General features: G+C 41.0%; 1 protein-coding gene across 4 annotated transcripts; it reads left to right on the forward strand.

Annotated features, from left to right (window-relative positions):
• Positions 1-1,434: 1,434 nt before the first annotated feature.
• On the forward strand, positions 1,435-24,149 carry Kbtbd2 (kelch repeat and BTB domain containing 2). Of its 4 annotated transcripts, none has more exons than XM_085840590.1 (5): positions 1,506-1,692; positions 8,385-8,541; positions 11,857-12,338; positions 19,724-19,889; positions 21,299-24,149. In XM_085840590.1, exons 3-5 carry the CDS (start codon positions 12,169-12,171, stop codon positions 22,832-22,834), a joined length of 1,872 nt encoding a protein of 623 aa, XP_085696716.1. In that variant the 5' UTR covers positions 1,506-1,692; positions 8,385-8,541; positions 11,857-12,168; the 3' UTR covers positions 22,835-24,149. The 4 variants fall into 4 exon arrangements, with proteins under 4 accessions (XP_021020538.1, XP_085696716.1, XP_085696718.1 ...); XM_085840592.1 differs by having other exon boundaries at positions 8,385-8,531; XM_085840591.1 differs by lacking the exon at positions 1,506-1,692 and adding an exon at positions 1,777-1,975.
• The last annotated feature ends 2,106 nt before the right edge of the window (positions 24,150-26,255 follow it).

The following is a 26,255-nucleotide window of genomic DNA, read 5'->3' on the forward strand; positions in this document are numbered from 1 at the left end:
ATAAACGCCACTTTCTTTTCTTTTCTTTTGGTTTTTTTTTTTTTTTTTTTGGCAGGGACTCACTGTATTCCTGGCTGGCTTATAACAAGTAACTTGCTATTCAGTCCAGTCTGTCCTTGAGTTTACAGAAATCTGCCTACCTGACTTTGGCATACTGAGATTACAGGACTATGCCACTATGCCCAGATTAAACTTTGTAAACTTTATCATTATTGGGTTGTGACCTAGGAATTCCATATTCACGCAATCAAGATGAAGAGCAGTCCTATTAACTACAAAGAAGTTCCTTGTTCTATGTGCTAGGTGTTCACAATGACGTCGGTCAACTCGATTTTCTTTGTATTGTTTCAGGGAAGCAAAAATGGAGTGGATAGATACATTGTATACCAGCACGGTTAACTATATTTTCTTTGTATTATTACAAGACAGCAAAATGGAGTGGATAGATACATTGTATTTGAGAGCAGACAAGATTTTCTTTGTATCCTTACAGGGAAGCAAGATAGATACATTGTATTGTAATGCTCTGTAATGCATTCTGAGGGCGGGCCTGTTAACCCCCACTACCAAACCAGCACTTTTAAATAGTCTGGTGTCGTTCATGTGCTCCTGTTAAAATTTGAACTCACTATTTAGCGAAGGACAGCCAGGAATTCCTGATATCCTTTCTCTAGCCTCCGGCTATCTGGGATTAGAGGTGTCTGTCCCTTTGCCTAATGCTTTATATGTGGCCATTCTTATTTTCAAGACTGGACATGTTCTAACAGTTGAAGTTAGGAAATAGGCAATTCTGAACATTTTTGTTTCGTTTTCGTTACATGTATCTTTAGGCAAATCTATAACATTTTTGCTTGCCAACAAGTCTCGCAGTCCACAGGTACTTGCTACTTCAAGGCTTTGCTTTGAATTTTGGGGCATGGAGGGTGTCTGCTGCATTGCAGTAAAAACTGGCTGGAGGCGTCATTTGTGGAGACCGTCCTCTGCACCCATTCGCTTCCAAACTGCGGGTTATCTCGGTGGTGCCAATACTTCCAAGGCCTTAGCAAACGGAACGTCCGAAGGCGATGGAGGTTGGAACAACCGTCCAATGTCCTCCTCCCCTAACTTCAGCTTCCCGGGGTGTAGTGCTGGCCCCCACTCTGGCCCAGCCTGCAAATGTCTGTATCTCGGGTAGACACCTCAAAGACGAACAACTGCTGCTGCACAGAAGTCCAAGTGCCGCTGAGTAGAACTTTGGGAACTGCTTTTTCCAGGCCACCCCTGAGGCTGGGTGTCCAGCGCGACCCCGTTCTGCTACGCGCACGCGCCTTAGCAGCCCGGGAAGCCCGGACCCAGACGCCAGCGTCACCTCGCGCCGCCTCCGCCCTTCCTGCTTTCCGTTTCCTTCCCGCGCCTGCGCAGCTCCGATTGTTTTGGCTTTCCGGTGGGGCAGAGGAAAAGGGCGCGGTGAGCCAGATGAAGGCGGGGTCCAGCCGCGGGCACCCGGGAGCCCGCAGAGCCGCTGCTGGAGCTGGCGCGGGCACTGGCGCGGGCGGCAGGCCGTGACGGCCCAGCCCAGGAGGCGCGAGGAAGCGGAAGCGGGGGCGGAAGCGAGCGGCCCGGATCCCCGCAGCGCCACGCCCCCGCCGTGCGTGCGGCCGCGTGAGTGCAGCCCGGCGGAGAGGCGCGGTGAGCTGGGCGACCCGGGACGAGGTGAGCCGGGTCGGGCGCGAGGCGGGCAGGCGGCCTTTGTGGGCCGGGGCGGCGGCGGCGGCTTTCAAACTGGGGCGCTTCCGCCGAGCGCGCGGTGTTTCCGGCGCGGCCTTGCGCGAGCCGCGGGGCTCGGGGCGGCGTCCTTTCCGAGGCAGAGCTGTTTTGCCCGGCTCGTGTCGCGGCCGCCGAAGAAGGGCGACCGCGTCCTTGCCCTTTTTTTTTTAAAAAATTATTATTATAATTCTTTTTCTTGGCACATCGGCAGTAACCAAGAGTTAGCCAGGTTAGCCGGGGTCCTGTTGTCCTCGGCCTGCTTGTGCTCTGCTGTGGGAAGGGGAAGCTGCACTTTGAAAACTGCTTTAGACGGAAATCATGGGTTGGAACTGGACGCTAAGTCGGCCGACTGGGCGCTGCTGTCGTGTGCAGTTGTTTTGAGTTAACGTGTGCTCTCCCCCACTTCCCGCCCCGCCAAGCTCCTGGCCTAGTAGCTTTAAGATTCCTTTTTTTTTATAGCTACCTAAAGGAAAAGGGATGCGTATTCTTCGGGCTGTAGATCTCTAGAATTTCTTTGGTGACCTCTCTTTAAGTTGAGCAAGAAGTTAAGATAGTAAACTTGAAAGACTTTGCTTTGTGAACAGCTATATCAGCTTTGTGAAAACGAGGGGGGGAAAAAGACAGTGCTGGTCACGTTTTGTTTATACATGAATCTGTAAGTCTGGCTCACTGAGCAGACACCGAGGAACGGCCTATCAGCGGTGTGCTCTGACTGAAATTATATTTTCTTCCTGTGAGTTAATACAGTTTATTTTATTTAGTTTCTTCATTTCTTTGGAGTTGTGAATTCTTCCCCAGATTTGAGTAATATAGACCAGATCTTTTGCAGGTGAGAATGACTTCGTCTAGTCAGACTGTGGGTAAAGCTCTTATTTGTAATCTAAGGTCCATTTGAAAAGCCAAGTCAGTTGTTTTTCCCAGCCTCTGTGATGTGAAACGTTGCTGTTCGTTTCGTCTATCTGATAAGGTTATGCCTTTCTGCTTTGCTCTTTTGTTGGTTTAACGCTTTTCTAGGTTCCTTTAGATCAGGGCCAGAAATCTTAAAAGAGGGTATATAATTCTTGGCAACTACGGCTTTTCCGTTGAGCATTCTTTGTATGTAATCCTTGTGTTTCCACATTTATTTCCTCTCTTCAGATAAATACTGTAATTAGCCTCCATTTTATTTCCATAAGTGCAGGGCTGTAAAATATGCTAACTTTACAAATACTGTAAGGAGGTGACAGAAATAATAGGAGTCGTAGTAGTTATTAGTGAGGCCACAGTAGAGTTTTCATTATTAGCTAGCAGAAATAGCATTTCTTAAGTTTCTATGCCTTGAGTATTGAACGTGGTTTAGATGTTTGTTAAATTCCTAGAAACCTGATTTGTCTCTTGAGGTAGACTGTGTTAATAGTGTAACGCAGGCTTGCCTTAAAGTCCTGCTTCAGCCTGGGGTTTGCAGACTAGTTCTATCATGCCGTACCCTATTGAATGCAGTCTTGAAAGCCAAAAGATACCTGGTTTTCCATAGATTTGCATGCTATTTAGAAAATATTTGACAACCACCCACCCACCCCTTCCCTGCAACATTCCTAAGACAGTTGGGGCTGAGAAAATGGTGGGTTTTGCTGTCCTGAAATGTGTCTTGTTATACACAGGTCTTGCCCTGTATTGCAGAGTTTGAATAAAACAGATACTTATGTAACTTGGGGCGTTGATTGGCAGGCTGGTTCAAGCCCTTAGGTGTATGAAGGGTATTCTTGATGCTTTGGCAGGATTCGAGTTCTTAGATCATTTTATGAGAAGGAGAGATTGCCATGGGAGATTGGCGAAAATGTATTGGGACTATCTTTATTTACGCCACTCATAAAAATGACAGTAGTGACTTGTGCCTTTCATTGCAAGCAGGGACTTCCAAGAACTTTACCTCTGTGGTTTACTTATTTTTGTAGCACTGGGGATGCTAAGCAAGCCCCCTACTTTTATTACTGAACTATAGTCCCAGCCAGCCCTTGGTTTGTTTTGTAAGTGACAAGATCTTGCTGGGTAGGCTAAGGTTGGCCTGGGCTACCAGGATTCATCTCCTCCTCTGCCTGCTGGGGAGAGGGGGCACACTTGGCATCAAGTTTTTATTTAGTTTTGTGTGTCTGTAAGGAAACACATTTTAGTAGTCACAATCAGTGTTAAGGGGCTCTACCCCTTAGACTCCTATAAAAGAATGTAGAGCATCCAAGATGATACTTACATAACTTGGGGGTATCAAGAATGACAAATTAAACAGTATTAGCTGTATGAAAACACTTCTTAGTTCTCTTGTCAGTAATTGTTTTCTGTTGTGGTTGGAGGAACTGACCCAAGAAAACAGTGTTAGTGGAAAACTTTGGGTCAGTTTTGTGTCAGCCAGGCCCGTCCCACTTTTTGAGTCTGAGTAAGACGGAGAGGTAAAGGAGTGATAATCTAAAATGGCATCCTGAGCTCAATTATTCTGTCATAGGCTCTTGGTAGCTTCCTGATCATACTATAGTGTTTGGAGCGTGTCCTTATGCACATAAGTATGTATCATTAACCTGATTGAGAATACAGCTTGGGAATAAAAGAAACATTTGGAGATAGACCTGAACTCCAAGTTTTATTAGAGTAGGAGAAATTACTGAAATTTATCAGATTTGATAAATTTAAAGAACAAGCAAAGCCTTTCTCAAAACCCTTTCACTTTTTCTTGTCATAACTCTCAAAACTCACTTGTGTAGCATTTGTTGATTAAAGATCATGTAGTGAGCTGGTGTAATGGTGCATGTCCTTAATCTCAGCACTTGGGAGGCAGTGGCAGGCAGATCTCTTGGTTGGAGGCCAGCATGGTCTTCTTCATAGTGAGTTCTAAGACAGAACCCCATTTAGTCTTACAAAGGGAGTGACCACTCAAGAGGCACTTGTTTAGTGACTGTGTTATTATGTCTCTGACTTTACTTTTTCTGCACTGACATCAGCCATCCAAGGTTAATCTTGTTGGGCTGATAAATTCATACTTTGTACCATCAGAAAACTCATACATTTAAAAACTAATTTCACTAAAGTTTCATTTAGAGCTGAACGTGGTGGCTCATGTGTGGGTTATTGGCTTTAGAGAAGGTCAGAGTTCAAGACAAACCTGGATTACATAGAGGGCTCCAGAACAGCCCCACAGGGCGAGACCCTGTCTGAAAAAGATAGAAATAGGGAGCTACATTGGAATACTGTGACCTTGTAACTAGGATCTCTAGGCCTGTTAAAAGTATGGAGATTTGGCCTTTGGGAAAGGATACAAAGTTTCACCAGTGATTGGACTAATAAAAATTGTTGTACAATGTGTGCAGTGCTTTGTTTAAGGCTTTGTTCAAGGATGACCCTGAAAAAGCTTTGGAAGAGTTCTGTTTTTATATACAAGCAAACTAAGGTGCAAAGCTAGTGAGCTGCAGAGGTGGGCTTTTCCCCAAAGTAATTTAGGCTTATGTGCTTTTGCACACACATGCATACACACACACACACACACACACACACACACACACACACACACACACACATGCATACACACCGTAATACTTGTTATCCAGAATGTCTTGGATCCTTTTCAATAAGTCTTCAGCCTTCTGTAGTGACACTTGCAGTACTGGAAGATGGCAGCAAGAGATGGTACTTCCTATGAGTGACCTCTAACCTGATTCCTAAAGGAATACCTTCATTGTAGTGTCAATTTTTTGAGAAAATTTGGGATGGCATCTTAGAATGTATGTGGCTCAGGCTAAGAACTTGCTGTCCTCCTGCATTATTGTCCTGAGTAGCTTGTGCCCCCCCCCCCGAGCTCTGTGTGTGTGTGTGTGTGTGTGTGTGTGTGTGTACACATGTGTTTTCCAGTTTGTGTTTCCAGTGCTAGGATTGAAGCCAGGACTTTACACAGCTTCTTGCAGGCTAGGCCAGTGCCCTATCTATCTCACTTGCAGCCTTTGTTTTACTTTTGACCGGCAAATAATTGTATTATTTTATGGGATACAATATAATTTTTAGAGATTTATTTTTTAATTATGTATCTCCAAATATGGGTATGCCCAAGTATGTAGGTGCTTTAGGAGGTCAGAAATGTCAGATAACAGGCTACTGTGAGATTGATGTGGATGTTGGAAATGCATGGAGATCCTTGTAAAAGCAACATATACCCTTAACTTCAGCCATCTCTTTGACCTTAATTTCATGTTTTGATGTGTACATTGTGGAATGATGAAGTTTTGTAATATGCTCATCATCTCACCTACCTTGGGAGAGAGGACGAGAGAGAAAGAGAGACAGAGACAGAGAGACAGAAACATTTAAAATCTACCCTTAGCAGTTTTTAGTTTTTGCTGTTTTGAGACAGTGTCTCACTGTATAGCCCAATATCTTGGTTCCTCTTGCTATGATAAAATGCCTTGGCCAAAGCAACATGAGGGAGAAAGGCTTTATTTTGGCTTGAAGTTCTAGGTTCTAAGGCTAAGAAGCCACAGCAGCAGGATTTTAAATGAGCTAGTTACATTACATCCACATTCAAGACAGGCAGAAAATCGCTGTTCCTTCCTCTGTTGTGGCCACTTAGGACCGCCTGCCTGCCCGCCCAGAAACTGATCTCACTTACAATTAAGATGGAGATGGGTTTGGTTTGGTTTTGTTTTTCAGTTTTTAGAGACAGGGTTTCTCTGTGTAGCCCTAGCTGTCCTGGAACTCATTCTGTAGACCAGACTGGCCTCAAACTCAGAAATCCACCTGCCTCTGCCTCCCAAATGCTGGGATTTAAGGAGTGTGCCACCACTGCCTTGCTAAGATGGGTCTTAATGGGTCACATGAAATAATGTAATCAAGATAGTTCTCACTCAGCAGACATGTCCAGAAGTCCACCTCCCATATGATTACCAGTTTTATACAATAACATTACTGTGAAATGCAGTGTAATAGATTCTAACAAACTTAACTTTTCCTATCTAAAATTTTGTAATGTAGCAACTACAAGACTTGTTCACATTCTCTTTGACCATCATTTACCCTTTAACCTCAAGCTGGCATGGAAGTCTCTGTGTAGCACAAGTGGCCTCAAATTTGGGATAGTCCTCTTCTTGCCTCAGCCTCCCATGTTCAGGGATGTCTGGTAGTTGTCACCGTGCCTATCCTTCCTGCCTTTGACACTTCATTTTTCATCCATAAGTCAGTTGATTGTTGATAGGTCTAGTTTTCACGTTCAGTTGTGTTTATTCTGAACTTTATCCTCTCTCTTGTCTGGTTAACATCTGAAAGTTTGTTTTACTCTTGTTTATATTTCTATAGTTATAGATTTTCTCACAAACCTATAGGAATGAAAACTAAATTTTACAGTAGAATTAGGTAGCACTCCCACTGCTATCATATTTCATACCTTCCTTTAGTTTATATTGATTATTTAATATCAGCATTTTGAACCTATAGAACAGATTTATTGTTATTACTATTTTATGAGTGTTTCAGTAATAATTCATTTATGTGAATTGGCAGGTATCTTTCAGGGATAGTTTGAATTTTGCCATCTGAAGGCTTACACGATTGAAGAATGGCTACTTACACATTCAGTCACTGAACTGTCTGCCAACACCTTTACACTCTTAGAGCAAAGTGAAATAGACAATTCTGACAACAGACATAAACCCTCCAATCTAACCAGCAGCTATGTATTGCACGTACAGTGAGTGATTTGCCCGGGGTTCATCTAATGAGTCCCTGTAGTTGGTAAATGTTTTTGTTTTGTTGTTCTTGTTTGTTATCCTCCTGCCTCAGCCTTAAAAGCTGGGATTATGGGAATGTGTATTAATATTGTAGAAACTTGTCTTTTACACATCTTGTGTTTTTCAAGTGTTTGTATAGTTGGTGTAGTTAATAAAACAGAAAGCAATTTTGAGTAGTTTTGCATCAGATTATTATAAGCAGTGGCTGTGTTCTTTCCTTTTTTGTTTTGATTTTAGACAGGGTCTCACTATGTAGCCCTAGCTGGCCTGGAATCCATTATGTAGACCAGGTTGGTCTCAGACTCATAGAGATCCTCCTGCCTTTGATCTGGTGTGCTGAGATTTAAAATGTGCACTGCCACAGCTGATCTTTGTGTTTCTGATTTTGAGATAAAATCTATCTGTGTATTCCAGGCTGGCCTTAAACTTAGGATCTTCTAGCTTCAGCCTCCCAAATGCTGCCTTTCATGTGCGCATCACCATAGTCAGGTAGCAGTAGGTCTCTTTGTTTTCTGAGTTTTTTGTTTGTTTTCTTCCTTGGACATGGGGTTTTGTTTTGTTTTGTTTGAGACAGGGTTTCTCTGTGTAGCCCTGGCTGTCCTGGAACTCACTTTGTAGACCAGGCTGGCCTCGAACTCAGAAATCCGCCTGCCTCTGCCTTCCAAGTGCTGGGATTAAAGGCATTCGCCACCACTGCCTGGCCTCTCACTAGTTTTTAAGGGATGTTTAAAAAGTCATTTGTACTTTTGACTGTGATTTGTAGTTAACAGTAAATGTGCATAGTGTTTGAGAAAACTAGTGGTTGGTAACTCTCAGTACCTCAAGTGTTAATACTCATAATAAATAATAAACAATAGTTGAATTCATTTTGAGTAATATTGTCTTTTAAAACCTAAACAGGGGCTGGTGAGATGGCTCAGTGGGTAAGAGCACCCGACTGCTCTTCCGAAGGTCCAGAGTTCTAATCCCAGCAACCACATGGTGGCTCACAACCATCCGTAACGAGATCTGGCGCCCTCTTCTGGAGTGTCTGAAGACAGCTACAGTGTACTTACATGTAATAAATAAATAAATCTTAAAAAAAAAAAAAAACCTAAACAGTTTCTTCAATACTATGCAATAAAGGATGTCAGCTTTTGTTGATATTTGATATATTGTTATTGCCATGCCGGGAATTGAGCCTAGGGACTTGATATGCCAAGTATGTGCTCAATGATAGTCCTATATCACTAGCCCTTTAATTTTTGATATAATATAGGATAATATGCAAAAGAGGTGTTGAAAAGAAAACAAGTATAATGTGTTGTTACGTTGTAATGAGAGTAGTGTCTGAGACTTGATGCTGTGATTGAAGAGAACAGCTTAAAGGAGGTTTGGCCCATCGTGACTGGACGATGTGCAGAGAAGCTCACCTCATGGCAGATGAGAAGCACAGCAGTAACAGGAAGGGCTAGGGCAAGTTAAATACCCCTAGGAACACCCCTTCCCTGAGACCTAGTCCTTCAATCAGGTTCCAGTTCTTACAGTTTAACTGTCTCCCAGTAGTCTTCATAGCTTGAGTCTACCCGTGGATTAAACCATCCTCAAGTGAGAGATGGCATTGCCTCAGGAACGACCTTCACAGTTAGGCACTAAATTTAAGTGGTTCTCACTCCAGTCAAGGCAAAAGTCAGAATGGGTTCAGAGTATTAACGATGTCTTTCGTATTTTTCTTAAAGAGCAAGGAATTTTGTTACAGGAAAATTTGGTGGTGTTGGGCATCTCAGTTTGTTCATCGTCCTGAACTTTGTGTATGCACAGCTCAGGTGTGGAAGTCACAGGACAACTATCCCATGTTATTGCCATTGGTGACGATGATGTGTTCAGTTATGGAATACTGCCCTGGATTTCTTAGAGTTTTAATATATGATAATATGCATCACAGTACCTCTGTGAGATGTGTTACTTCAGCTTCTAGAACATTTCTCATGCTAAGGATTTTGAATAAAGGGCTGTGGGTGTAAAGAATGCAAATGTTTCTAACCCTTCACTACCATGGTAGCAGCTGGTGATCTTCGGTAGGAACCTGGGGGAGTGTAGAGTAAAGCTTAGATTTATGATGTACCTTTCAGATCTAGGAGGACAGCAGAACCTTTTGGGACCCGGTCTTGCTTTGTCTTTACTTGTTTGTAGTTACGTCCAGTCTGTTTGGGATTAGCAGCTCTGGCAGCTAGGTGGTCCCAGCCAGAGGATGCATTGTGATTTCTTTTGGTACCCTGAATGATTGATACTTGGTGAGGAAACAGCAGTAGTTCTAAGTAAAGTAAAAATTACTTCCCTTTCTGATTTTGGAGCTCGGGATTAATTATCTAATTTAAAATAGCAGTAGTTTGGGGGGTTAATTTATGGGTAGCCACCTATTTGGATTTCCTTCTTCATTTTCTGACTTATAGTTCCTTTGACATCACATGTTACAAATCCTGAGTTCCAAATAATTTTTTTTGTTTTTTTTGTTTTTGTTTTTTTTTGGGTTTTTCGAGACAGGGTTTCTCTGTATAGCCCTGGCTGTCCTGGAACTCACTTTGTAGACCAGGCTGGCCTCGAACTCAGAAATCCGCCTGCCTCTGCCTCCCAAGTGCTGGGATTAAAGGTGTGCGCCACCACACCCGGCCCAAATAATTTTTAAATTAAACTTTAATTCATTTGAATTTTTGATTGTTTTTAAATTTTAACTATTTCTTGTTTTACATGGACTGGGTATTTTTCTTCCATGTATGTTGAACCATGTGTATGCAGTGCTGAAAAGGCCAGACAAGGGCTCCAATTCCCAGGAACTGGAGTTACAGAAAGTTATAAGCTGCCATGTGAGTGCTAAGAGCTCTTAACCACAGAGCCACCACCCTAGCTCCAGTTTTTTGGTTCTTTTACTAAGTGAATGTTATGTAGTAGAATATAGCTGTGAGTTTTCCCCATTGAGTGGTGTTATATTTCTTGTTGTAACAAAATAAATGGTTAGCCAAGTGTGGTGCATACCTTTAATTGCAGCACTTGGAGGCGGGGGCAGAGGCAGAGGCAGAGGCAGGCGGATCTCTGTGAGCTCTAGGCCAGCCTGGTCCACTGAGAAACCTTGCCTTGAAAAACCACAATAAATATATATATATATAAATAGATAAATAAATAAATAAATAAATATTTTTTAAAGGCATGATAAGCGGCTTAAGGAATAGTTTGTTTTGGCTTCCAGTTTGAGAATATATAGTCCATGGGGGCAAGGGTTGAGGCAGCTGTCAACATCAACCCAATCAGGAAGCAGCAAATACTGAATGCTGCTTCCCACTTACCTTTCTCCTTCCCATTCAGCCTGGGATCTACATTTATCATAGGTCTTTTCACATTAATCTAACCTAGAAACTCCTTCACATGCACTCAGAGACTTGTCTTAACGGTGATTCTAAATCTTGTGAGGTGACAGCAAAGATTAACTGGCTAGCTGTTCCAATTTTATTTGTTGAAATAAGCTAGTCTTCTTGATTTCAAGTCCCATTTGATTATGTCTAATTTATTATGGGTACTTGGGTTTATTGGTGATTTATAATTATTTTAATGAGAGAGACACGAAGGAAACTTGTTCTTCAAATATTCTGACAACTTGAGTTCATACATTAATTTGGGTAATATAATTTGTATGGTAAGCGTGTTTCTATGTAACATGTTATTCTCACTCATAAACATTTCTATGAGAGAACACACTACAGAGAGATAAATTATACAGACTTCTTTTGTGTATAATTTAGAGAAGAGATGCGACTCAGTGGGAGAGTGCTTGCCTGGTATGTTGGAAGGTTCTGAACTCTATATCTCCATCTCCTCAACAAAATACATGTTTGATGCCTACATATACAGGCGTCTGTCTATACAATAGAATTTCTTCAAATTTAGAACTAGCACCCTTTGAATCCAGTTGCTGTGCCGTCTTTGAGATCATGAGAGTGTGTTCAAAGAGTGATACCCATTCCAAAGAGGGCTTTTGTTTGAATTCTGGATTTCTCTTAAGTTTCAGTCAGGTATTGGCTGTTAAATAACTAAAAGATCTTGCTTTTGCAATTTAAATTCTTTAAAGAACCTTAAAATTGCCTGCTTTTTCATTTGCTTATTTTCTAGGATGCTTTATATCTCGTATGGAAGGCAAAAAGTTTAAAGCACAACTGTTAATTTTCTGCAGCCTAGTTACTTTAAGTGTTTTAGACTTGAACAATTCTGTTTAATTTTTGTACTTAGATCTAAAGTTGATTGGAAGTTCACATAGATATAATGAATATCAAAGGCTGTTGATTTAAATATTGTGTTCTAAAAGCTTGATCTACATATTCTAACTGAACTTTTTTCTGTTTAGTTCTGCAGAAGACCTACTGAACATAAGATGTTGCAACAAAATCTACCTCCTGTATTTTCCCTATTCATGAGCTTCACAGGTGCAAATTTGAGCAGGATGTTTGGAGAATATGTTGAAAAACTGTAGCTCAGGATGACCTAGCAGAGATTGTGAGCCTGTAACAAGATATTCAGAGCGGCTGTGTCGGTTCTCTTCTGAATGCTGCAGATAACAGCAAGTGAACTCCCTCCTTTGCTTTTGAAGTATTCATTTGACCTTCCATCAAGACGGACTTTTCTAATCTGTTCTTGGAGATATTAATGGAATACAGTCATGTCCACTCAAGAGGAAAGGCAGATCAATACCGAATATGCTGTGTCCTTGTTGGAACAGTTGAAACTGTTTTATGAACAACAGTTATTTACTGACATAGTGTTAATTGTTGAGGGCACTGAATTCCCTTGTCATAAGATGGTTCTTGCAACATGTAGCTCCTATTTCAGGTAAGTAGTTTATCTTGTTTAGTTTGTAATAAAAGTGTTATTTAAATTTCTTTATTACTTTGGGTGTGTGTGTGTGTACACTCAGCTTTGCCAGAACAAGCGGTGGAACCAACTCACTGAGCATCTCACTGGAGATGCTGCAGTGAGGCTTCATCAATACAGTCTGTCAATGTTAAAGCTTTTGGGTTTTAGGTTTGTTTTTTTAAGACAGAATCTTACTGTATTGCCCTAGCCGTCCTTGTACTCATTATGGGGACCAGGCTGGCCTCGACCTCACAGAGATATGCCTGCCTCTGCATCCCACGTGCTGGGATTAAAGTTTTTAAAACTCCCATCTCTGTATTTTACTTACGTTTTTTATCTCAGAAGATGCAGTGTTTGTTAGAGCTTTGCCTAATGTGATTAAGGGACAGATGACATTTTCACAAAAGTATTAATTGCACAAAAATTATTGAAATTGACTTGAGTTTTACTGTGGGGTGGCAGCCAAAATTCAAAATACTGTTTTTCTTGGGAAGAAAAATAAGGATAACTAATTTACTCTTCTAGAAACTCACAGTCATTATAAACTAAAGAGTTACACAGCAGACTGAAATAATTTTTAGGAGATAATTGTTGCTGTTTAGATACTAGCTTTAACAAAAACAAAACTAGGTGCCAACTTAATAGTAACTTGGTTACTGTTGTGCTTGTGGTAGCCCTCAGCTTAGCCTTACCAGGCTCCATGCAGTGTCAGTGACAGTATTGGTACTCTCTCTGTCTCAGAACTTCCACGTTTAGTTATGCTCATTAGAAATAATTAGAAAGGTTTATTTTAGTTCACAGTTCCAAGTTACAGTCCATCTCAGACAAATAATAAAACTTTAAACTTTCAAGATGATTTTCATCTTTAAGGTTCTTGAGATTAGAAGCTAAGGTAGAGAAATTGCTTTCGTTCTCTGTCTTTAAAGTGAGTTTTATTCATTATTTGAAAGAGGTAGGATGAATAAGAAAAAATAAATGTATACTAAGTGTATTCCTGTTACAAAAATGTGCTTCTGTGCCTGTTCATAACAACTGTAAGCAAGACAGACTAAAGGACTTGGAAAGTTGATTCACAGCCGGGCGGTGGTGGCGCATGCCTTTAATCCCAGCACCCGGGAGGCAGAGGCAGGTGGGTTTCTGAGTTCGAGGCCAGCCTAGTCTACAAAGTGAGTTCCAGGACAGCCAGGGCTACACAGAGAAACCCTGTCTCAAAAAAACCAAAGGAAAAAAAAAAGTTGATTTACAAAAAAGTGTGGAGATGGTACAGTCCTCGGCGCATCAGCAAGCCAGAGTCCATCGTTCCAGTTTCCTATGCAGTGCCTGTCACTTTGGTTTCAGTTTATGTTATGGGCTTCCATGCAGTTTCAGACATGGATTTTCTTATCTGTTACAAAGCCTGTTTGCAATAATCAACTGTGTTTTACAATGGTGGTTACTGGGTTCCAACACCAGTTCTGCTTTGGTAGCTCTCCAGTGCAGACTTAGATGCTATATATTAAAGAGCTTTGCAGGTGACTGTGATGTCATTTTTGCTTTTTAGACCCGTTGTCTTAGCCAGTGGTAGAAATCCAGGGTTATAGGTTCAGTGAGTGGATACCTGAGTTCATAAGCTCTCTCTTCTTAATGACTTAGTTGTAAATCATAAGCCATTATTGAAAAGAGCTTTACACTTTTGCTAGAGATTAACATCTGTGTAGTCATGGAGTTGTTTTGGGTTTTTTTTTGCCCAGGTTAGTCTTTATTTTGTGAACTTGTACAATTCTCCTGCTCCAGCATTGTTAATAGAATAGTTATCTCAGCAATCATCTTATATAATTTTAAACTATGCAAGAGAAATTCTATTAATATTTTCTGTTTTGCCACTTCATTTTTTCTTAAGTTTGTGGTTGTAAAAATAATATAGTTTATGTTATATAAATTTTTAATCACATTGTTTGTGTGTGTAACAGTTCATGTGTGGAAGCCAGAGTACCACCTGGGGGAGTTGGTTCTGTCCTTTGACTCTGTGAGTCCCAGGGGTCAAACTGAGGGCATTCGGCTTGGCAAGCAAGGGTCTTTACCTGCCAAGTCATCTTGCTGGTTCTTCCAGTGCTATCAAGTTACTTACCTTTTTGAAGTCAGTGCAAATTTTATCTTTTACTAGTACTGTTTAATATTGCAATTTAAAGGGAACAGTATTTTCAGGGCTGCCATTATTTATTAGTAGCCAGTTCCATTTGTTTGTTGTCTACCAGAGGTTCACCTGCATGTAAAGCCTACACCACATGTGTTCTTGGTAGCCAGTTCCATTTATTTATTTATTTATTTATTTATTTATTTATTTGTCTGCCTGAGGTTTGCCTGCATGTTAAGTCTGCACCACATGTGTTCTTGGTGCCCACAGAGGCCAGCAGAGGGTTTTAGATCCCTTGGACTGGAGCTGTAGATGGTTATGAGCCTTCACAGGGGAATTGAACCCAGGTCCTGTTGTGATTTTTGTGTGTGTGTATATGTTTGGCTGCATGCAGTGCCCATGGAAGCCAGAAGAGGGTGTTGGATCTCCCAGACTTGAGTTACACATGGTTGTGAGCCACCATATGGGTGCTGGGAACAGAACCAAGTCCTGGAAGAGAGCAGCCAGACCCACTCAGCCATCTCCCCACCCTGGAGTTTCCTTTAGCTTCCATGGTTTTATGGGAAAACATGATTTTCCTAAAGCAACTACTTATATGTATTGAGAACATAGTTCAGTACATGTGTATAATTAAAGCTTCATATCATTAAGATCTTGTGATTGGACTAGTTTTATAGCCACAGAAGAAAACGTACTAATTATTTTTTCTTACGTGTCTCTTGTTTGTACTAAGGTTATAGTATATGGCTATACTATAGTCATATAGTATAGTACATATAGTACAGATAGTCTTAAGTATTTTTAGCTGGGTTCTGCCTTCAGAATTCAGGGTTGTTTCATACACAGCTAATTCTGCTTTTTATTTTTAATTTTGTTTTTATGTGTGTTTATGGTATGTTGCAGAGTGCACATGCCACTTTATGTGTATAGATCAGGGACAAACCTCAAGTGTCAGACGTGGCCTCCCATTTTGTTTGAGATTGTCACATACACCAGACTTGTTGGGCATTCTCTATTTTGTTGTAGGAAACTGGGATTACAGTTGCTTCTGGGCCTGACCAAAGTAAATTCTGAGAATTTGAACTGAAATCCTCAGTATTTGTGCAACAAGCATTTTACCCACTGAGCCAGTTCTCTCCCCAATACCAAAATTCTGTCTTTAAATTAGTTGTGTGGTTTTTTTATTTATTTTGTTAAAATTTACTGATTATTTTATACTCAATGACGTGAGTCACTACTTGAGAATAAATACCCCAGCAGTTTTATGATACTTGTTACATCATTATGTGATTCCTTGTTTGTATGTTTTGTTTTTAAAAAGATTAATTTATTTTATGTATGAGTACACTATAGCTATCTTCAGACCCACCAGAAGAGGGCATTGGATCCCGTTTCAGATGGTTGTGAGCCACCATGTGGTTGGTAGGAATTGAACTCAGGACCTCTGGAAAAACAGATAGTGGTCTTTTCCAGAGGCCATCCTTTCAGCCCCTGTTTTTGTTTTTGTTTTTAAGCCAGTTTAGAACTTTGACAAAGGGTGAGCAGTGTGGCTCAGTGGGTAAGTAAGTGTATTTGCCACTGAGCCTAATGAGTAGGTTTTCCAGAACCCACATGGTGGAAGGAGAAAACTGGTTCCCACAAGTTGTCTTTTGACCTCCACATACTCACCATGGCACATATAGGCACACATGCAATCAGTCAATCAATTGGTCAATAAAGGTACATTTATAAAATGTCTGTGGTCACATTGGTTAGGCTTGTGCTATTTTTAGTGTTCAGGAAGCAGTCACTTGACTGAAGTAGTGTGTTCTCTTGACAGTATTAGATAACCATTCTCACTGCCATCCTTGCTTTATGCCCCTGTTCTAATGGGGTGAATGGAAAACCACTTATCTTGTCCTTCTTTTCAAGGGTTTTTGCAGACCTTTTTCAGTTTGAGGGTTTTGAGTGAGTATGATTCATATTCCTCCCTCCTCCCTCCTCCCTCTGGACAGATGAAACCAGTAGCAATAGATGTTCTGGCTGTCTTTTCTAAGAACACTCTCCTGACTCAGTCATAATCATTTGTGTTCATCCTAAATTTAGCCTCTGGGGGACTTAGGAGCCATGCTGATTGACATTGGTGCCTGTGTTCCCTCATTGGATTTTTAACGTCTGTCCTTATTGCTCATTTTGTGTTGTATTAGGAATCACCAGTAACTTAAGTTCCTTCTGCAGTGAGTTATTATGGCCTGTGTGATGAGGGTGGGGGTACTATTTCAGCTTCTAGTCCATCATGAAAAGAAGCCAAGGCGAAGGACCTGAGACAGAAGCTGAAACAGAGGTCAAATAAATGCAGGGCTTCGCTCCACAGCACAGCTGTTGTTTGGCTCTTAGGACTGATATAGGCCAGCTTTGAACCCACTGTGATCCTCTTGCTTTAACCCCTAAGGTGCTGAGTTTACAGGTGCAAGCTACTGTGCCTGGCAACAGGTGGATTCATGTTGTTGTTTTGTGTTTTATAGTTACTGGAGATTAAGCCCAGGGTATCATTTGGGCAAGGCAAGAATTTTCCCAGTGAGATATACTGGGAAAATTTTTGAAAGTTTAAAATTTTAAGCTGGCTTTGAACTTGTAGTTCTCTGGCTTTGGCCTCCGCCTTCCAGATAGCTGACTCCACAGTTTGATAGCAACACCTCAGTTGTGCTGAGTGGTGGTGTGTGCATCTCACTGGTTTTTTGTTTGTTTGTTTTGTTTTGTTTTTTGGTTTTGTTGTCTTTTTTTTTCCAGGAAATATTTCAAATGCCCCCCACCCCCAAAAAACACCAATAACAAAACCAAAAAACTAAGTTCTCCTACAGTGTTGTCTACAGTGTTGTGTTTTTTTAAACTGGAATTCTTAAGTACAGTTTCCTAGAATTTTCTGGGGTGGAGGTGGGGGGATCTTCTTTATATAACTGGCCACTTTGTAGCTGAGTCATGGCTCCTTCATTAATGCCTAACCTCCAGTTTTCCTCGATTATTGCATTCTCCACTGGTAATTATACTATTTCCTTTTGACTCAACCGGGCTTCACATAAGCCCAGCCTGACTTGCCTTTTTCCAATGATGAACTTTCCTTCTTGGCCTTACAACTTGTTAATGGTTAACATTTTTTCCAGGTATTTTATTGAAAGTAAATAGGCAGCTTTGACTCTTATCTGCTTTCTGAGGATCGTGTTCTGTATTCAGAAAGTAGCTAGGATTTATCAGCCTTGTGTACTCACTCTTGGCATAATGTGTCTCCAGCTAGATGCCTGCTTTGGTTTCATAGCCACTTTTCTAGCTTTCAACATTGGGCTCTTGAGCTCTGTTTGTGTATAGAATATCCATCTTAGAGAAGAGTTCATCATTGCAAGTATTGTCTTCTTTCCTGTGTACAAGATTACTCAGGCAGCAGGGGAGACTGGAATTGAGCCTAAGGCCCCATGTATGTTATACAAAGTGCTCTACCACTGAACTGCCTTTCCAGCCCTGCCCATTTAAAGGCCTATGACCTTCTACTCGTCTTTTCAGTTCTCTACTATACTTCATGAACTTTATTCAGCTATAACCCTACCAATTATATGCCTTCCTCATCTCTTTGCAGGATCCAAGTTAGTGACTATTTTGGTACTCACTCTTCACTCTTTTTTTTTTTTTTGAGACAGGGTTTCTCTGAGTAGCCCTGGCTGTCCTAGAACTCACTTTGTAAAGTGAGTTCCAGGCTGGCCTCGAACTCAGAAATCCGCCTGCCTCTGCCTCCCCGAGTGCTGGGATTAAAGGTGTGCACCGCTACCACCCAGCTGGTACTCACTCTTAATTCACTGCCTCCAGAGGCTTTTTTCTCTCGTGCATGCAAGTAATATTTATTCTTCCAGCTAAGTATTCTAGTAAGTGAGTTGGCAAGATGGCTCAGCACTTGCCATCAAGCCTGACAACTGGACTTAGACCCTCCACTTAGTCCCACACTGTGGGAAGGACAGAACTGACTCCCAGAAGCTGATCCTCCCTCCACACATGCATTGTGGCCTGCACCCGATCTCACACAGTGTAGACATGCACAGTAAATAAAAGTAATCTTTTTAGTCGTGGACTAAGAGCCATGTATATGGTGCGTGCCTTTAATTCATCAGGAAGCAGAGATAGGTAGATCTCTAAATTTTACAGCCTATTCTAAATAGCAAGTTCCAGGACAGTCAGAGGCACACAAGTGAGATGGCTAACTCAAAAGACTTGGAGTATGTATTCCCACAGTGTAAATAGTCTTTCTAGCATAGTTTCCTGCATACTTTTTGTAATGGAGCTGCATGGTTTTTAGGAAATTTAGTGATGGGTAAGCTTTTTAAAGGTGAAATTTATAAACCATAAAATTCACCCATTTTAAGTGAGCAGTCAGCTCTCGGCAGCTTTCTTACCACATATTCAACTGCAAAGAGAAAACGCTCTAAGAAAGAAAACCTTAGCCTAGCTACTTCTCCTGTAGTTACATTGTTTGAGGTATAAAGGGCTGGTAGTGTTGAAGTTGAGTGGGTATGCCTTCCCATGTATGCAGTGCCCTGGGTTTGATCCCCACCCCCACAGGTAGCAGGTATGATGTCCATGTCTATAATCTCAGCACTGGAGGGAGAGGCAGGACAATAAGAGTACAGGCAGCTTGGTGCACACATAAGGAGGTAAGTAAATAATTAAAGGTGTGTGCCAATTTTATACAAATATGCCTCTTTTTAAAAAGGACTTAGTGTCTTTGTTTTTGTGTGCTGGGTATGTGTCCAGGAGCTATCTTCCTTGGATTCTGAGGACTGAAAACATTTCTGTTACCTGTTGTCGTGTTTATAGTCATTTCTCATCCCTCCCACAGCTCTAGTTAACTGCTAGTCAGCTTTCTGTCTGTGAATATTTGGTAATTTTTTGACATTTCATGTAAATGAATTTAAATAATATGTGGTCTTTGTATCTGGTTTCTTCACTGAGCATGTTTTTGAGGTTCATTTATTTATCAATACTTGTTTTATTGCTGAATAGTATTCCATTATGTGACTTTGAAGAATAAAGTAATTTTGATGTCCTCCGTCGGAATGGCTTACAGGTTATTGTATGGCTTGTCTTCAGCCCTGGATTATATATGACTTTTCTCATTGCCTTTGAAAGTGTTCTCTATAAGTAAATTGAATTAATAGCTTATTAAGTTTGTGTCCTGTGACAACTAGTTTGTTTTCCTTTATTAAGCTTGTTCCTGTGTCTCCTGTAGGGCCATGTTCATGAGTGGACTAAGTGAAAGCAAGCAGACACATGTACACCTGAGGAATGTGGATGCTGCCGCCTTGCAGATGATAATAACTTACGCGTACACGGGAAACCTGGCAGTAAACGACAGCACTGTGGAGCAGCTCTATGAAACAGCTTGCTTCCTGCAGGTACAGCAGGCCTCTCCCTGATGTTGAGGTGTCGCTTATTTTTATTAGGAAACAGTATTTCATTAATGATATCTTTATCTGTACAGTTTTATTGCAGATTTTATATGGGTCAAATTTTGTATGTAAAATGTGAAATTTTAAAAAATAGGATTTTTTTCAGTTAGTAAGTAGTTTTATGACATGCATATAACTTAAAAGTGGTGTATGCCAAAATAATAGCCATATTGATGTAAAAACATTAAATTTGGGTTCCCTCCTTCATTTTCCAGGGGTAGCACTGTATTAAACACAAGGCCATAATCTGTGTGAGTTTGATTACAGAATTAAATTAAAATTAAAAATTAATAAGCTGGGTATGATGGTACACGCCTGACAGTACTGGGGAGGCTGAGGCAGGAGGATCACAGATTCTTCGGGGCACCCCAAACTGTCTTGAAAGAGACAGAAACAAATTATGTTACATACTTTTCATTTCAGAATTTAGATTTCAACTTAAGTATTGGTTTAAGAGTGTTTGTGGTTAAAGCCTAAATTCATTCGTGTTTAATAAACTTACCATAGACAGATTTAGATTCTTTTGGAAGATTTAGTATTTGTAATGGTTGTGGAATTATATTGAGCTATTAAGCAGTTAAGTAAAATTGGTGATTAATGCATTTTAGTATGATTATCTGTTCTAGTCTGTATTTCTCAGATTCCCCTTTCTGATTTTAATAGGAATGTGGGTATTTTCCCATCTTTTTCCTGTTTAGGAATAATACTTTGTACTTTGGAAACTTGTTTCAGCTGGGCATGGTAGCACCAGGCCGTAATCTCAGCAGTTGAAAGGTGGAAGTGAGCCGGGCGTGGTGGCGCACACCTTTAGTTCCAGCATTGAGGAAGCAGAGGCAGGCGAATTTCTGAGTTCAAGGACAGCCGGGGCTACACAGAGAAACCCTGTTTCGAAAAGAAAAAAAAGAGAGAGAGCGAAGTGGAAGTGAGTGAAGGATTGGAGTTTAAGGTCAGCCTCAGCTACTGTAACGAGACCCTGTGTACAAAAACAAACAGGAACCAGCTGTAGATAGGCAGTTAGAAAATTTAAACAGCTCCTTAAATCTGAGATTACCAGTGTGTGCCACTCATCCAACCTAAATAGAACAGGTAAATTAGGCCATTGTGCAAGAGTAAGAAATAGAAAATTGTATAGCCTAGAAGTCTAATTTTGTTATTGCAAGAACTTGTCTCTTACCCCAAACATATAAGATTTGACAGTACAGGGGCACCTGCTCTAGGAAACCTGTGGTATAGTAGATAAAAGTAAACTGGAGGCTGGGAGTATGGAGCACAGTGCAGGGTCCTGAGTTCAAAATCTCAGCATCTTTTTACCTTTTTTTTTTTTCCTATGTGTCATCCTTTTTTCCTTATTTTAGGTAGAAGATGTGTTACAGCGTTGCCGAGAATATTTAATTAAAAAAATTAATGCAGAGAACTGTGTGCGGCTGCTGAGTTTTGCTGACCTCTTCAGTTGTGAAGAATTAAAGCAGAGTGCTAAGAGGATGGTGGAGCACAAGTTCACGGCTGTGTACCGCCAGGAAGCCTTCATGCAACTGTCCCACGACCTCCTCATAGACATCCTCAGCAGCGACAACTTGAATGTAGAAAAGGAGGAAACTGTGCGAGAGGCTGCCATGCTCTGGCTAGAGTACAACACAGAGTCACGGTCCCAGTATTTGTCTTCAGTTCTTAGCCAGATCAGAATTGATGCTCTTTCAGAAGTCACACAAAGAGCTTGGTTTCAAGGTCTCCCACCCAACGATAAGTCTGTTGTGGTTCAGGGTCTTTATAAGTCTATGCCCAAGTTCTTCAAACCCAGGCTTGGGATGACTAAGGAGGAAATGATGATTTTCATTGAAGCATCCTCAGAAAACCCTTGTAGTCTTTACTCTTCTGTCTGTTATAGCCCCCAGGCAGAAAAAGTTTACAAGTTATGCAGCCCACCCGCTGATTTGCATAAGGTTGGGACAGTTGTAACTCCGGATAATGATATTTACATAGCAGGGGGCCAAGTGCCCTTGAAAAACTCAAAAACAAATCACAGTAAAACAAGTAAACTGCAGACTGCCTTCCGAACTGTGAATTGCTTTTACTGGTTTGATGCACAACAAAATACCTGGTTTCCAAAGACACCGATGCTTTTTGTCCGTGTGAAGCCATCTTTGGTTTGCTGTGAAGGCTATATCTATGCAATCGGAGGAGATAGTGTTGGTGGAGAACTTAACCGGAGGACTGTAGAGAGATATGACACTGAGAAGGATGAGTGGACAATGGTGAGCCCTTTGCCTTGTGCTTGGCAGTGGAGTGCAGCTGTTGTAGTTCACAACTGCATCTATGTGATGACATTAAACCTCATGTACTGTTACTTTCCAAGATCTGACTCATGGGTAGAAATGGCCATGAGGCAGACTAGCAGATCTTTTGCTTCAGCTGCAGCTTTTGGTGATAAAATTTTCTATATTGGAGGGTTGCATATTGCTACCAATTCTGGCATAAGACTCCCCTCTGGCACTGTAGATGGGTCTTCAGTAACTGTGGAAATTTATGATGTGAATAAAAATGAATGGAAGATGGCTGCCAACATCCCTGCTAAAAGGTATTCTGATCCCTGTGTTAGAGCTGTTGTGATCTCAAATTCTCTTTGTGTGTTTATGCGAGAAACCCACTTAAATGAACGAGCTAAGTATGTCACCTACCAGTATGATTTGGAACTTGACCGGTGGTCTCTGAGGCAGCATATATCTGAACGTGTACTGTGGGACCTAGGGAGAGATTTTCGATGCACTGTGGGGAAACTTTATCCATCCTGTCTTGAAGAATCTCCATGGAAGCCACCAACTTACCTTTTTTCACCAGATGGAACAGAGGAGTTTGAACTGGATGGGGAAATGGTTGCACTTCCGCCTGTATAGGGGACTTGAGGGAGTGCACGTGCTGAACTTGTGATATCCTTTGCTAAACCAGAGGATAAAAAAGGACAGAGTATGAGTACATAAAAATCTATCTTTGATACATTTTATTTTTATGCCCTACTTACTATTTGCATCAGCATAATATATATCAGTGTGTCCTACAGAAAGATATGCTTCTGTAATATGAAATAGGTTATTTGATAACTGAGAGACTTTAAGTGTATCACGTGAGCATAAGCGTCTGGATTATCTAACATTGTTAGCCCTGTGTATGTACACTCCAGAACTTCACTTTTTTTTAAATTTTGTTTTGTTTTGTTTTCCAAGACAGGGTTTCTCTGTGTAGCCCTGGCTGCCCTGGAACTGACTTTGCAGACCAGGCTGGCCTTGAACTCAGAAATCTGCCTGTCTCTGCCTCCCCAAGTGCTGGGATTAAAGGCGGGTGCCGCCACCACCCGGCTCAGAACTTCACTTTTAAAAGTAATCTGTTCCCAGTGTGGTATCTAAAAATTGTGCTGAGATTATCTTAGTATATGTATTGGATTCCTGTACTTCCAAAGTCCTGGAATATAGTTTTTTTTAGTATAATTCCGCTGCACTTAACACTAACGTTCATGTCGGTATAGAAATGTCTTTTAAATCCTATTGTTGAGCAAGATCTGCTATCCGTCTATGGTATTACACAGGGAAAGCTGTGACTGCAGGGTCAGTCTCACTATTCTACTAGGTGCATGGATTCCCTTCCCACTGACTTACACGTGTCTATCTAGAATACAGGTTGTCCAGTCAGCTGGTCACTTACCAGGTGTGGACTTATGTTGCTGGGCTTGCAAATGAATTGCTAGTCCCTCATTGTGCGGGTCTATGTGGAGCTTTAGTCAGTAAATGTCTCCACTTCCTATATTACATTAACGTTGGCTCATGCATATAACCACCTGCTGCTGATGTAGTTCTCCATCTTAAAAAGATTTAGAGTGGATTAACCAGGTCATTATATCTTAATTTAATAACAAGCATTACTGTAGAGTGATTGTGTGTAGGTATCTAATAGGTGTGTTTTTTTTAACTTGATGTGTGTATGTTTGGGGGCTAGGATTAGGAAGGTGAACTGTGCAGGAATTGTCTGCACTGTGCAGAAGAGCAGGTCCTAGTGCTGCTCTGGCATTAATCCCAGGAACCACTAGCAGTAGTGGGGCGCCACCAATGTAACATGAGCACAGGTGCCTCATGGCAAACATGGCTGGCATGTTCAACTGCATAATGCTCTGGCACTGTATTTTGAATGACATTAATTTATTAAATAAATTGTATATAATCAGTATCTGTTGGTTTTTTTTTTTTTTTTTTTCTTTTGTGATGGGAGTGCTCTAGCTGTGCTTTTATTCGAGGTTTTGCCGGGACAGATTTAAGTACTTGTAGGTGGTTTCTCAAAAATCTCTTTGAGATACACACACACACACACACACACACACACACACACACAGAGACAGAGAGAGAGAGAGCGCCCCCTTCACTGCTATTTTACTTTCTTCAGTCCCATCCTCCAACATCAGTTTTGGTTTGAAAATACTAAATAGAGAATTTAAACAGTTTGTAGGCTTTAAATTGATGCAATTGTCCCTTTAAGCTGCATGTTTGTACTGAATAAGATAGAACTGTTAGTCATTTAGAAACCAGCTAGCTTCAGGCTTGCTATGGCATAAGCACATTTAAGTAACTTACACCATCATAACTGTTGATCTCCTACTTTGTAATTTATGAAATAATCTTTTATAGTAAAGGCATGAAGATGGTATATGTAGGATTTAATACTATGCCCAGTTTGAGGTATAGCAGTCTTAGGATATGTCTACAGATAAAGAGAACTATTAGAATTCTCTGTGGGTATTTTTTAAAAGCTGAGATAGTCAGGACAGGATTGCTTGGCCCATAGGAACACCCTTGAAAGACCACAGCATTGTGCTTGAGTACTGTTGGCTCAGGCCTTAAGAGTGTTGGAGATTGAACCCAGGGGGTCTGCATATACTAGAAAAGCATCCAGCCACTGAAAGACCACACCCCGTTCCCTGACCTATTTAAGGCCTATCTTAAGAGTTTCTGTTGCTGCAGTAAAACACCATGGCCACAAGCAACTTCAGTTTATACTTTACAGATCTATCATGTAGGTAAATCAGGGCAGGAACTGAAGCACAGGCTGTGGAGAAGTGCTGATGCTTACAGGCTTGCTCATGGCTTGCCCCGCCTACTGCTGCAACTCAAGACCACCTGCCCAAAGATGGCACAGCTCACACTGAGCTGGCCCTCCCACATCAATCAAGAATATGCCCTACAGGCCAATGGGGGCGGGTGACTGGGGAGGGAGCGTTTTCTCAGGTGTGTTTCCCTCTTCCCAGATGAACTAGGTTGTATCAATTTGACAAAAAAACTAACCAGTACACCATTGTCTCTTGGAGAATTTTTCTATCTGGATGTGGTGGTATAAATCTAATCCCAGCAGCAGCAGCAGCAGGTGAACCTCTTGAGTTCTAAGCCAGCCAGAGCTACATAAAGGGATCCTGTCTAAAAAACAACTTTAAAATCAAAGTTCTTGTTTGGTAAATCATTTGGGGGGGCTATAATCTTTTCTATGTAACCCATCCATTTAAAAGTATAAACAGTTGTGTGTTTCTTAAGAATAGTTAGAGTTGTACAACCTTTACCACAGACAGTTGGAAAATATTTTTTGTCCCAGTCCCTGTCCAAAGGGCCCCTCATTGATCTTTCATCACACTGAAACAGATTGTCTAAAAAGAAGTCGTGCTTTTTGCTCAGTATCATTGTTCCCTTGGAATAAAGCCAGGGTTTTTGTCCAGTGAACAAGGCTTGAAGCATTTCCTCTGCTTGCTTTGCTAGCCTGGTTTCATCTCTAAAGTATGTTGGCTCACAACATCAAATGTTTTCCTTATTGGCCTTATTTTTTTCATATAATTGTTCATTTGAGCTTTTTGTTTGTTTGTTTTTTGTTTTTGTTTTTTTGTCTTAAACTAGACTTATAAAATCACATAGCCAAAGTAGTTTGTGCTTCCATTCACTTTCCCCAAAATGCCCTGGTTTGGTTGGCAAATTGTGTGTGACTGATTAAATTCTGTTTACATTTGAGGTAACCTCCTCAAGGAAGCATTAAAAAAAAATTCTATCGTAGCCTACCCCTATCTATAAGCTACAGGACTAGGGGGTGGGGGGCATCTATTACCTTTATTTAAATTTAAAATGCACAAATTAACATTCATCAAGCAGTTATCATTATTTGTTTGAGTTGTCTTCAATTAAGATGGATTTGTGTCTAGTTCTTTTCTGTTTTGAAATTAGAAATTAGTATTGAGATGTGTCTGACAATATGAAAAGAGGGCTCAAATTACCCTTAGATGAGCTGACATTAAAC

The sequence above is a fragment of the Mus caroli genome, unplaced genomic scaffold, assembly GCF_978045245.1.
Source record: "Mus caroli unplaced genomic scaffold, Mus_caroli_1 scaffold_7, whole genome shotgun sequence".
Classification (NCBI taxonomy): Eukaryota; Metazoa; Chordata; class Mammalia; order Rodentia; family Muridae; genus Mus; species Mus caroli.

Bases quoted from the DNA above. Each gene is read 5' to 3' on its own strand.
- Kbtbd2 (XM_021164879.3), top strand. From the start codon at position 12,169: ATGTCCACTCAAGAGGAAAGGCAGATCAATACCGAATATGCTGTGTCC. The intron at 12,339-19,723 runs GTAAGTAGTTTA...TGTCTCCTGTAG, and splicing joins ACATGTAGCTCCTATTTCAG to GGCCATGTTCATGAGTGGAC. The intron at 19,890-21,298 runs GTACAGCAGGCC...TCCTTATTTTAG, and splicing joins AAACAGCTTGCTTCCTGCAG to GTAGAAGATGTGTTACAGCG.